The sequence below is a fragment of the Carassius carassius genome, chromosome 24 (genome assembly GCF_963082965.1).
Source record: "Carassius carassius chromosome 24, fCarCar2.1, whole genome shotgun sequence".
In the NCBI taxonomy this organism is placed as follows: Eukaryota; Metazoa; Chordata; class Actinopteri; order Cypriniformes; family Cyprinidae; genus Carassius; species Carassius carassius.
The window spans coordinates 27,503,288-27,517,872 of NC_081778.1; the positions used below are offsets into that span (position 1 = coordinate 27,503,288).

Here is a 14,585-nt window from a genome sequence, read left to right on the forward strand (position 1 = left end):
GTTGAAAATATTTGTGCTGCTTAATGGTTTTTGTAGAAAGAGTGACATTTATTTACAAGATTTTTCTATCAATAACTCCATTTATTTGAAATAGAAACACTTTTTTTGACATTATAAATGCCTTTGCTGTAACTTTTAAATAATTTGATGCATCCTTGCTAAAAATAATAAAAAAAAGACATTCTTGAACCAAAACTTTTGAATGGTACATGATGTCACAAAGATCAAATTTCAGAGTTTCTAATGAGTCTGAAACTCACCATGAAAACATTCACAGTGCTAACTTAACATCACCACATAACCTCTGCTGATCTGAAGAGTTTCATGCTGTCATCGACTAAAGCAAAGCACCCCAAGAGTTTCTGGGCATGAAATCAGACCAGTAACACAGGGACAAAGTCACCTTTCCTAGAGTAAGCCAAAACCAGCAGCCACTGGTAATTAACACTGGCCATCTCTCTAACACACTTTTCTGTGCCAGTCTCTCACTACCTCTTGTCTTCTCGTGACACAGACTAAATTTAGCATACAGCAGGAAGGGAGGGGGAGATCAGGGTGATACGACCAGAGTCACCAAATTTCATACACAGAGCTGCTTGTATAGTCAGACTTTTGATTATCAGTACAAGGTTTGATCCACTTAGCAGCTTATTCTGACCAAGATCTGCCCACTTAGACAGGAAAAGACCATATGACTGTCATGTAATACGACCATTTTTTTGATTCATTTGTAATTATTTAATGAACACAAATTGACATAAAGGAGAAGAAAATATTTTCATTACAAACCGAATGTTGGTAACCAAACAGTTAATAGTAGTCACTGACTTCTGTAGCTTTTCTTTTCATTTTATGGAAGTCAATGGCTACCGTCAACTGTTTGGTTACCAACATTCTTTAAAATATCTTCTTTTGTGCTCAGCAGAAGAAAAAAAGCTCATAAAAGGTTGAAACAACTTGCGGTGAACTACCTGGGTGAACTATCCCTTCAAATAGCAGGGGAAGAAAAATACATGAATTACCTGCAAAAATTTTTTTTTTTGAATAAATATAAACAAATTACAAATTACATAATTAGCCTTACTTTATAACCAGAAAAATATATTTACCACATTAAAATAGATAAAAGTGATATAATAAATAGAAGATATATCAAGTGGAATAAGAAATAATAAAACTAACCAAACACACAAATGTTGACTATAGTACTGTAGTATTTTATAGTACTTACATATTCCTCAACATATTCCTCTACCATGGTAGTACCTTCTACTTTCTGGCTTATATAACTACTATAAAACATTACAGCAGCATCTACTTCTGAAAGCAAATAAACTGCACCCTGTGGTCAGTGTTCACTATTGCTCTTCATTACACACAAACATGACAAGGCATCCGCTTTAATAATTAATGCAAGCCCAGTCTGTAGCACAGCAATAACGGCTTCGTAATTAAATGATTGTTACAGCCTGGGAAAAGAGCTGTTTGCTTTACTAAAGTGCATTCTTTACACTACTGAATCAAAGCGCTGGCTGACGCTCACCCTGCCGTGTCTCTGGAGGACTCTGTAGTGTTCAGGGAAAAGGCTCACTGGCTGAGGAGGTCAATGAGCACATAGACAGCAGCCTTTTAAGGGTCAGCACATACACTCTAGAAATAGATGAACACAACTGTTGCACGATATACCGGTACTAAAAAGGTATCGTGATACCCCGCATTTAAAGGGTTAGTTCACCCAAAAATTAAAATATCATTGCAATCAGCGGGTGTTGCAGCTGAACAGTTCACAAGTTGTCAAAATAGCAAGCGCATTGATAATAAACATTCCTCACACATCTCCGGGGATAAATCCATGCGTTTTTGTAAGAAAAATATCCATATTTCAAATGTAATTAACTATTTTGTCTCACTTCCGGTATCTGTCATATGCATAAGTCATTCTGGCATGACTACTATCATGACATAAAATGACTATCATGATATAAATTGTTATTTTGAAATAAAATTACTCCTAAAAATAGGAGTAATAGACTAGTTGTTGCTCAACATAGGCCTGTGTGGTGCCACTGGCATGTGATTTATTAGATTTTTTTTAAGGGGAAGGAAATGCTCAAAAAGCAACACTGGTTTCTTTCTTTTTTAAATATTTTGTCAGAGTATCAGTTCCACAGCAGGATCGAGATATTTTAGTCAGGTATCATAACAAAGTCAAAATTTTGGTATCGTGACAATATTAACACAAACACTTCTAGCTACATAAGCTCCATTTTGTCATCAATGTGCTAGACAGTCATTTAGAACACATGAAAGTTGGTGTTGCATTCTTAGCATTGCCACATTTACATTTATTCATTTAGCTGACGCTTTTATCCAAAGCGACTTACAATTGCTATATATGTCAGAGGTTGCACGCCTCTGGAGCAACTAGGGGTTAAGTGTCTTGCTCAGGGACACACTGGTGTCTCACAGTGGATTCGAACCCGGGTCTCTCACACCAAAGGCATGTGTCTTATCCACTGCGCCAACACCACCCCACAAGGAACGGTCCACTAAAAAGAAGTTGCCATCAACAGTTAGGTTTCTCTTTTAGGTCAACTACTGTTAGGGCTGAGCAATAGTTTGAAGACTGTCAGGATCTCAAGCTGGAGTGCCCATGAGGTCCTCTAGAGGGCACTCAATCCCAGACCTCTGCCACTGTATCCCGGACTACATTTCCCAGAACACCCTCTGCCCAGAAACTGATTGCATGCACACCTGTTTCCTGTCAGTAGGACTATTTAAGCAGCATACAAACAAACTCATTACTTAGCGTTTTCCATGTTTACCTTTCCTTGTTTTTTGTTGTGCCTTGTTTATACCTTGTCTTGCCTGTGATTTAGACCTTGGACTGTTTCATTGTTTTTGTGATTGTTTGCTGCCTGCCCTTACCATTGCCTGATTTTGGATTAGTCTTTGTCACGACTCGGATACTGTTGTTTGCTCATGTTTTTGACCACAACCGGTTTTAATAAAAGCTTAAACTTGCTAGTTGATTTTTCTGTGGGAGTTTGTTTTGGCTCCTAAACACCTTTGAACTTCAATTGGTCCGTGGCGATCCGTGGGTGTGTTCTGAAACTTCCGAATTTTTCCCCCCCGGTTCGTTCCTCATTCTGCAGAGGTCCTACAGGAGAGCAACATCACCTGAATACACTGGAGTGTCGAATAGCTGAGCTGCACAAATATATCTCCACCTTTACTATCACTCGTGGACTTTCAGAGAAAGTGATTAATTCCTAGAAATAAATTGCAATGAAGCTTGGTGTCGATGACCCGGAGTTATGCAAAAAGTAATGCAAAGAAACATCAGAGACAAGTTTTCCAAAGCCATGAAAAGAATGAAAAGAAAGAGTAAAGATATAAGGTAGCAATTACCAAATACATGTGTTTCTACCATACTGCTGCTGTTATTCTTTCATTTCATTTCGTCTTTTATTAAACAAATTTAAAAAAGGTATACAATAAATGAAATGCCAAACGAATATACAATAATAAACCTTTGTTTTTATCAGAAGTAAATCATGACAATATAAAAAGGTGTAACAATTTGTCCAGTTTAATAAAATAAATGAATACTAATAAAATAAAGTAACAAACTGACTCCACATGACTTTTTTTTCCACATCATGCTAAAGTTTTCATACTATGAGACATTCACACTTCCCATATAGGACTGATTATGAAATGGTTCTTTTGTATTGCAAACATGAAACTTGACTCTGAACTGCTGCTAATCATTATACTTTTGCCTATAATATTCTGACACCTACTGTAGATTGCCTAAACTTCATATTTGTTTTGTTTAGGGGATAGGCGTGAACGTCGCGACAAATGTTTACATTAATCTTTCAGCAGGGTGGGGGTGTTGGAAAGTTCATTAACAGTATAACATCACTCAGCCTTTTCGAACTTGTTTTTGCCCCGAAAAGAAGAACGAAAACAAACTTATTAGGGACTTTAAGGTGGGGGGAGCTCTATCCCAATCTCAAGCTGGAGTGCCCATGAGCCCACAAGCTTGTCTTGTTCATACCTTGTCTTGCCTCGTCTCTGTTTATTTGTGTGTGTTGGACCCAGCCTGTTTTTGACCATGATCTGTTTCATTAAAAGCTTGCACTTGAATCTCCATTGTCACCCACACCCAGTCCATTACACAATCGCTATGAGCAAGTTAACAGTATGTTTACAGCTAGCAACTGGGTTAATAATTAATTATAAATTTAGTTTAATTGCACAGACATTTGAAAGTAATATATCACTTCACCACCTTTAGTACTGTTTAGTTTTGATATATATCTGTCATTTTTGGATATTTAATTGTACAAAATGTATCTACTATTTTTATGTTAAAATAGTTTTTGCCATCTTATGCTCACTTAAAAGTTATTATATTTTTAAATATCAAAAATAATATAATTTTTTTTTGGATGGACTATTATATTTTCCATACTGTATTATAATGTTGTGATACCTTTATTTTTATTTAGTTTTTTTAGACAAAAAGGGTAATTAATCTTCATATTAGCTATTATATTTTCTCCATTGTCAGAAATAAAAATAAAAGACAACAATTACTTTTAATAATTATTTCAGTGCATTCCTAACATTAAGTATTTTCAGTTACTAATAACATGTTGCAAAGCCTAAAATGTGATACTCTAAAAAGCATAACAGCATTTTGCTTAGACTAAAGAAATTTTATCAGAACTTTTCAATACTGAGTAAATTTTAGGCTCCAAAATATAAAATATCTCTTGCCATCTTGAATTAATTTTGTTACAGAGCTTCTTGAAATGCATTCTGGAATTACCCTCTCCATGAAGAGAGAAGAGTCTTTGAAGAGAGAAATTTTGGTTAGAACAAGATGGCAAAATGGCCGAAGCATGACTACAATGCCGTCTAGGTAGGCAGGAACAGGTCAGAAGTTCCTCATTTCATTCCCAGTACAGCACCTGTCTCAGACCGCTTGACAGATCACAGCTTCCTTTCCCAGAGGAACGATCTAAATAGAAATGTGTGAAAGAAACCAAAGGGAAAGGAGCGTCTAAGGCTCAGTGCACAAGTGGGCAGGTTTGCAAACGGTACCGTCGCAGCAGTCACAATAGAGACCAAGAGGCACTGAGATACAGTGGCCCCTTCTTTATAAGATGTTTAAGGTAAAGCCTTTTACTGCAAAACAGAAATTCAACAGCAAACCTACTGACAACATGTTACATGAGCACAGCACGGGAAAGAGAAGAGATGCTATACCACTAAGGCTGGGCAATAATAGAATATTGAATATTTTTTAGAACAATATAAAATAACCAACTGACATATCGGTTAGTCCCACCCCTCTTAGTTACTGATGCTAACTCTGACAAACAAACGGAGTTGCTAACTCTCTTACAATGAAAGCTGTTAGTGTGAAAACCTTGTCCCAAAATGTTATTAATCAATTTTGCACACAGGCGGAGCTTCATTCATGTGGGACTTAAATATGCCATGGAGGGATATATATATATATAAAATAAATATGGTGGGTAACAAGATTAATTTGCAAGCAAGGGGTTTACAGAATGCAAGTGTGAGAAACCTCATGTTATCGCAGATGACAACATCCAGGATTCATGTACCACAGGGTAGGATTACATTAATTTACATTTAACCAGTTTAATATGGAGAGGCACTGAAATGTAAACCTTCAGTTATGTGTTTTTGACCTACACCGTACATGACGTGAGAACAGTTAGCTATTTAGGTTGGTAGGTTATATGGACTAGTTTTAGCCAGAGATACCTTGCAGTACAAAATGACATTAAATTTCTACTTGAGCAGATGAAAAAAATAGTAACTTAATGAGAGTATGACAACCAGAAAATGAATGTTTTCATCTTCATTGGGATCTGGTTTGAATGCTTAGGGACATTTTGCTCTGTCTTATTTGGGTTAAGGAAATGGAATAAAATAAATTCCATTGCCCATCCCCCAGGATACCTGGAATCAGTGTTTCAAGTACCCCAGGAACATAATTTTGCCATTATAATAGAATGAACATCATCAAACCGATGAAATCTTCGAATCTTCCAATGTTTCTCTGTGGCGCTGAAACCTAAAGATGTCCAAATTCCGGTCCCCTTGCAACTCATACTCAACTGCCATTGGCTCATCTGTGTTCAATAGGTCAAATGTAATGTTGCAGTTTGACCATTATGTTCTCTTATTGTCATTAGACATTAAACTAGTGACATAAGTAAGTCATTATACGGTTTTTATTTATATTTTAAAAATATATTTACATTTTTAAATGTATAATATTTATAATATGGTGTTAATAGTGTTCATTGTCTGGTTGACTACGTCTTGTATTAATTTTTCTGAAAATTTAAGTCATATACACAAACTGACAGTCACCACTGATAAGCTAATATTAAATATTGTAGAAACTTAATATTCTGTAAAGTTGCTTTGCAATGATTTATATCATAAAAAGCGCTATACAAATAAACTTGAATTGAATATATATATATATATATATATATATATATATATATATATATATATATAATTAATAATATTGAATTAACAATAACATATATTCATTAATATAAGTATCTTCTAAAGAGTGTCAATATACTTTTTATATGTTTATTTACTTATATATGCATTATGTATGTGTGTGTGTGTAATTACTTAAAAAGATAATTGATGATTCAATAATTGAATTTTTTTTTGACATTTTAATTGACAGTTGCTTTGACTTGAGGGGGGAAATACCCTTCTGGTGACTTTTAGATCAAATTCTTAAATACTGATTATATATATATATATATATATATATATATATATATATATATATATATATATATTTTTTTTTTAAATGGCTTGTTTCTTAGGGATTTAGATGAAGTGCTTCTAAGAATGAGGGCAAGTACACAGCTCATGGCAGGTTTTTGATTACAGAGGGTGTGCAAATATCATGTTTGACAGTGAAAAACCACAGTCTTGGGCCAGGTGATCTCATGCTCAAAAACAAATTTACAGAGGCACATCCATTTGTGCTGTATAAATATTTTATGTACCCATCTGTCCTTCTTTTGTAACTATTAGATCAACAGTAATATATTTGCAGTATTTAAAGTGAATTGTGTAATTTCATGTTTTTACCAAACTTAATTGTAAACAAATAGTTTTCCTAAACACTTACTTCTAGTTGTCTCTGCAAATTAAACTGGGATACTTCTGGGTATTTTAACAAAAAAAGTACACACTTAAGCTTTAAAGATAAACCTTTTGACCTTAAGTAAATGTTTTAAACAATCACAGCTCTTATTCTTTCTGAAAGACAAACACACAGATAGCTCAACAACATAAATAAATGAAGAGCTTTTCTCCAGACTGGCATTCTTCCTATCAGCTGATGGAAAACAAAGCACAATGTTTCCTGACTAACAATGAACAGCAGCATCTCAAGCTGTCGGCTCATGACTTCACTGTTCACCATTAAATCTCTTTCACATGATTCCTGTGAACCAGAAATCAGGAGAAACATAAGCTTATGGAAAATACCCAGAGATCCTTCAGTGTGAACTCGTGGCATGCTGGGGCATGTATGATTGTGTGAGAGTCCCTCCAGAGCACAAGTTAAATGATAAGGCTGTGCGGTGTGAAGAGGGAAATGTCACATACCCTGCTCACTTTCTCCAGGTCAGCTTCTGAGGAGGTGGGAGAGAGCGGGCTGCTGGGACTGAAGGAGGGAGAGCTCCCCGCACTAGACACGTACTCCGGATCAGGCACATACAGAACCTGCAAACACAACCGCAGCGTTACGCTTCACAAACACCAGCCAGTAACTGCATGCACGGTTGCACAATCACTATTCACACACACACACACACACACACACACACACACTGATCTAGTTATGTAAATAAGACAAACTGTACCTGTAGTGTTTATATTAGTGGTGGGCCGTTATCGGCGTTAACGTGCTGGGTTAACGCGAGACTCTTATCGGGTGATAAAAAAAATATCGCCGTTAATCTATTCTCAAAGTTGGGTTGGGAGCTGGGTCTATACTAAGCAAGCTATGATGACTTTCACCTTGATATTTTATATAACCGACTGGCTGAGGCGAGCCTAAAAAGATGCTCAGGACAGTTGATGGGCCACTGCTGCGCATCGTCACGAAAGCTTATCTTTTTCACACGTTTTTAAGCCTTACCGCTTGTCGATTTAAACATTAAAGCATCCAAACACAAGACGCGGAAAAGCTGAACAGAGCTGGTTCCTCGCCCGCTGTGTTCGGTGCGCACGAGAGAGATCGAGAGCCGCGTATCACGGACAGCGACACTGAACCGAGCTCTCTTCTGCGAAGTTCTCCTCGAAGTCCCTCCTGCAACTAAACGAACAAATACAAAATCGCAGTTTGAACAAACAAAAAGATGTGAAAGAGCCTAATTCAGTACTCGTGGTGTTTTGGTGTTCAGGGCTCACGCAGAGAAAGGTGTTTCAAACACTTGAACATCGAATTTGCTTATTTTTGCTCTTGTGCCGACAAATACATACAGAATATGTCAAAATATCCACCTTGAAAATTATGCTCGAAAAAACTGTCAGTTATTTCTTAAGTGAAAGTAAATAGTTGAGTAAAAAAATGGGAAGTGTATTATATTGGTTGCGTACATCGTCTCTTAAAGTGACCACGCCTAATTTAGCTACTGGCTGCTGTAATGTTAATCCAAGAAAATGAAAGTCACTCACTGCTCTTGACTGAATTACTTTGTAGTTTTAACAGTCAAACCAAAAATTATTCAGACACCAAATATAATTTTTGATATATAGAGCAAAACTGTAATAATGTGAGAAATGTTGAAGGTGTCTGAATAAATGGGTTTGATTGTATATTTCATTTTTACATTGAAGACTATCCAGTGCTATTTTACATTTCATTATTTGGTTTCTGTACCTTGACACCAACATACTTGAAAAAAAACTTAAACATTGGTGTGAAACAGGCTTAAGGTTGTTTGCACCTTGTGCAATGTGGAATTAGTTTACAGCTTTTTCAAGCACTTTGTGATGCATTTTGGAAACCGGGGATGAGACCCTTTTCTAATGCACCACCTAGCTTGATAAACCCCTTCTCAAAGACTTACTGTTTGACAATTTTATTTGGGTAACACACATATTCTGAATGTCTTTTCGGCAGAATTCGAATGAGCCATTTTAATCTAGATTAATCTAGATTAATTTCAAGATCACAGTGAGATTAATCTAGATTAAATTTTTTTTATCTATGCCCACCACTAGTTTATATATTTCATAAAATTACTACAACTAACCCTGACCTGCTGAAATAAAACCATTTATACTTTTAAACATTATTTTTTAAAATGTATTACTCCATAATATTTAACTTTGAGGACAACTTAAAAAAAGGTTTTGCTAGAATAATTTAAGTTTGTCCCCAAATGTAAAAGTACTAGTCAAATACACACACAGACAAAAGTTTATCACAGTTATGATCCATTGTACATGCCAAGACTATATATATATATATTCTTTTTTATTAAGGCTGTCAATTGATGATTGATAAATAAAAAACAAGGTCATAATGTCAATAAAAAACAATAAATAAATAAATAATCTGTAAAACAAATTCCATTCTAAAAATTTTATTTGAAGCTGAAAAATAACAAATCTGTTCTGAATCTGTCTTTAATATTAAATCAATAAATTTTTTAATATTGCATAATAAATAGCATATTAAAAAAAAAAAAAAAAATATATATATATATATATAAATAAAAATTTAATTTAAACTTTTAAAAATGAGTGTATATATATATATATATATATATATATATATATATATATATATATATATATATAAATTTAATTTAAACTTAAAAAAAATGAGTGTATATATATATATATGTATGTGTATATATATATATATATATATAGTTTTTTTTTCAGATAAATTTTTATCTTTTTTAAAACAAAGATGAAATGGAACAAATCTGTCCTGATTCTGTCATACTAAATCAATGCATTAATGGAAATTAATTGGATATTTTTTTTATTTAAAATATATTTAACAAAAGATTTCTCAAAATTAGTATTGTATTATTAGTATTAGTATTATTTAATCAAATTGATTTAAATCATTGTCACCAATTGGGGTTTTGTCAGATTTAACTTACTTTCTCATTATATTTTTGTCACACTCTCCTGAACACAAATACTCAAATACACACTTTTTTCGATAGTAAATGTTTTCAGTTCTTCCACCCCAAACTGTTAAATTACAGGATAGAAATCAGTAATTAAACGTCTCAAAGTTCACTACATCAAACATGGTCTCTCCTGGTGAGACATTGGACATGGAAGAAGCCGCAGAGTTTGGTCATGTGATCCACGCTGAAAGCCCTTCCAGCTGTACTGTGACAGGGCGGTCGACCATCTCCAGAGCCTGACTCTATATATTAGCCTCTCATTACTGTGCTGCCACGTGAATATCAACGATCCAGACTTCAGCTTTGCTTAACATGTATTTGTGTGGAGATGATGACGCAATACTGGAGTTGTTTAGCAAGAGATCTTTCATAACTGCTCATGCACTGGCTGGAAAAGAGAAGTCATTAATCACTAGATCTACTGTATCTGAGAGATATTATCTGGTTAAATGTCATATTGGCTAATAATTGATATACTGTTGCACTATATTAAACAGAGAGATTGATTCTTTGTCTAAGACTTGGCAGAAATCTAATGTTGAGGGAGTGAAGCGTTGTAATGAAAGTCTGCAAAGAAAACCGGCCAGGAGTTCAATAATGTGTGTGATTTTTGTATGTGATTTATGTGATTTATTAAAAAATTACATCCAAGTACAAAACGGAAAGGTTTTGTTTTAACTATTGGCAAAAACAACAGTAGCTTAAAAGGTTATCTAAAATACCTAAAGAAGAAATAGGATATTCAGTGGAGAAATACACACCTGACCGGGGACCACATTTCTGGAGAAGAGTTTGTTGAGCTGAACAAGTTCATTGGGAGTTGTGTCAAACTTCAGCGCAATACTGTTCAGAGTGTCCCGCAACTCCACCTGCACAACAAATGCACAAAAAACATGTATAAAATTATATAAAATAAAATACACAAAAAAAAAATGAGGAGAAAGAAGGAGAGGAAGACGTTTCTTTAGGTTCCTCTCAGTCTACACAAGGTGTATGTTGTACACTACTACTCAAAAGTTTGGGGTCATTAAAATGTTGAATGCTTTTGAAAGAAGTCTCTAATGCTTATCAAGGTTGCATTAGTTTGCTCAAAAACAGTAAAAATATAGCAATATAGTAATAAATTTATTATATAAGTAATATAGCAATATGGCTATACAGTAAAACAACACATTTCTGTTTACATATATATTTATTCCTGTGATGCAAAGCAGCATTTTCAGGATCATTACTCCAGACTTCAGCATTACACAATCCTTCAGAAATCATTCTAATATACTGATTTGCTGCTCAAGAAACATTTCTTATTATCATCACTGTTGGAAGTAATTGTGCTGCTTCATAATTTTGTGGAAACTGTGATACATTCTTTACATTTGGGATGGATACACAGTTCAAAAGGACAGCATTTATTTGAAATAGAAATCCTTTGTAACATTTTAAATGTCTTTTGATCCCACTTTTGAACAATTTAATGTATCACTGCTGAATAAAAGTATTTTGTTTAAAAAAAAGTTACTTTTTTAAAGACAGTGTAACGCTGCTATTCAGTTACATTTTCAAATTATATATTTTTTCTAATAAACCTTATTATAAACACCTTCTACTACTGTAAAAAGTCACAGTAGGTGAAAAGCTGGCTTAAAAAAAAGTTTCTGTTTGACACTTAAAGAAAGTGAGAGGGCAAAAAGCTAACAACAAGAGAAATGTTGCATGGTGTGAACATATTCTTCCCCCTTTTGCACATCTTGTGTGGAACTTACCGCTGCATCATCAATTCTACAAAACACTGACATGCTAAATTCCTCCTGTACTCTTCATACCGCCACATTACAGTCCTCTAAACATAAACATCTGAGCTCAGGACAGTCCGACCATTATACTGTAGATAATGACTTAATCTAAAGAATTCTACTTCGTTCATAGTATGTCTGTTTACTGTTTCATGAGATGGTCAGACCAAGGAGACACAAACAGAGAATGCAAGCTAAACATTTACATTTGTGTTCCACAGAAGAAAAATCATACAGGTTTGGGGGGTGAGTAAATGACCTTAACTCACCCTTTAACCACTTCCCACTAAACAAAGCCACAGCTCTTCTACATGAACACTATGTTGTGACCAATTTTTTTTCAGCATCCTGCAGCATGAACTCTGTGTTTTCGAGAAACAAAATCCAGTTAAAAGAAGTTTAACTTTGAAAAAGATGCCTCAAGATCCTTTTCTCTGCAGTCTAGATGTGCTCTATCCTTTCGTCCATTTTTTTTCCCCTCCTAATTCAATCTCAGACTTTAGCAGGAAGTCTCGCTGAGGTCTGTCTTTCTTTTTCTAAAGGCAGCCGTGGATAAAAATATCACCCAATATACAACACGAGCAGTGCCAATAGAGATGTCAGTCGATGCCAGCCGCTTCTGCTTGGAAAAAAGACACACGCAGCATTAAGAGTCATCAGAACAGTCTAGACAAACTCCATATTTTCCAGACTTGGGCGGCTCAAGGGACCTTCTTTCAACAGCAGAATCAACAATAAAACTACAGATTAATGCAAATACATATTCCAAGTTAAGAAACACCAGAGGGCATCATTCCTTACACTGGCTTCCTGACACATATGAGTATCAAGGTTAATAATCTACATAAACAATTCTTCGACTTCCAGCAAGTAGTATACTTCGTTAATATAAATATACATTGCTGTTCAGCTACTTGACACTAATAGAATCTGCAGGCAGAGGCACATTTTACGATGGGTTCAAACGTGGCTCAACCATTCTGAATTTAGACAGGTCAATCTCTTGAGTCATGAGGATCAAGACTAGTGATGTCTAGGGTTGGTTTCAGACATCATCAGACAGCGTTTAGCTCTTAACACCACCCTAAAGCTGGGAGCACATATCTCATCAGAAGCCATATTCAAGTCCAAACACATTCATTTCTGTTTGTATTATTTGATTATTATAGTGCTCTACTTGTACATTGTATTATACAACATTATGTCCCTTCTAATTCATATTTAAATTGTACATATTTACATTTTAATTTGGGTTGAGGATTGGCCTGTGTCTTCACGAACAGCCCGTCAGATCCTTCGGCTCAGTGCAGGTGAAGTTTTTTGTCCCATAACTGTCAGGATCTTTTAAGAAATGTAAAATGATTGTCTTACTGCATACAACCTCGGCAGTGATGGCGCATTGCAAGAGTGCAAAAATAAATAAAGCACAATATAAGTATAAATTATATAACTTATAATATTTAAATTATATATCAATCTTCTTTTGCATAGCAGTAGTTTTCTTTTTGCAATTGAAAATTGTTATAAAAATACTGTTACAGAGCAAAAACTTTAGTATGTTCCTATAATAACCTTTGATTTCATTATGTTAAACATAATTACTTCTTTCTTTTGGGGAGAAATAAGATTACGATCCATGCATGTTCTTGGTTTCGTGAGATTCACACTAGTACAGAACACACAGTTCATCAAACTGGAAATGACATTCCAGAATACAGTAGAATCAGACAGAATGTCAAATCAGATGAGCTCCATACTGCTTGGGACATCATGGCTGCTGTGGCATGAGAGTTGCCATAGTGACGCCGCCATTACTACCCTCATGGCACATGCTAACTGCGTCGATGATCACTTGAACTAATTTTAGCACAGCAGTCTTGGCCAGATGTTGGCATTCTCTCTTTCGCAGCACTTACAAAAAATAGCACCATGGAAACATCAACCGTGCTTTGGACATGGTAATACTATGGTATTCTTTGAAAAACCATGGTACATGAATATGACAATCATTCAATCCTATGGTAAATATCTGAAACCACTGCATCTCCAAAGTACTTTTGTACTTGCTTGAGGTGTCTTCAATGTCCCAAAAGCCTGTTTTGGCAAATGTCAGTAGGAGGTCAAGGGTCAACTGGTGAGCCTGGTCACAAACATTCACTACCTAAAGCTCTTCACATTCACCCTAAAAGTATTTAAAACAGCTCGACCATGTGATGAAGTCTCATATAAGTGTCATGTTAAGTCAGAAATGCATTTTTAAGAGCTTAGAAGTGACTGTTGCATGATTTGCTGATGTTGAATACAAATCAATGCAATTATAAATATGCACAGAAAGTCGATTTACTTTTTGCACAGTATGCATCATGCATAATGAGACCATAAGCTTTAATCACTAACTACGTGACTTCATTGCTGTTACAATGACTTTAGCCAATTCAGAGTACTGCAGGAATCAACAGACTCAGGAAGCTATAGCAGATGCTGAATCCTTATTGTTTCTCTCCAACGAAATCTCAATCTCTCTCAATCTTACCTGGAG

The 14,585-nt window shown here is 35.1% G+C and overlaps 1 protein-coding gene across 1 annotated transcript in view; it reads right to left on the bottom strand.

Moving 5' to 3' along the window:
* Positions 1-14,585, bottom strand: part of LOC132103531 (oxidation resistance protein 1-like) — a 138,028-nt gene that overhangs the window by 39,649 nt on the left and 83,794 nt on the right. The window contains exons 5-6 of the mRNA XM_059508646.1: positions 11,015-11,122; positions 7,702-7,818 (exon numbers count right to left, since the gene is read on the bottom strand). Coding sequence (XP_059364629.1) covers positions 7,702-7,818; positions 11,015-11,122 — 225 coding nt within the window. The remainder of the gene's footprint in view (positions 1-7,701; positions 7,819-11,014; positions 11,123-14,585) is intronic.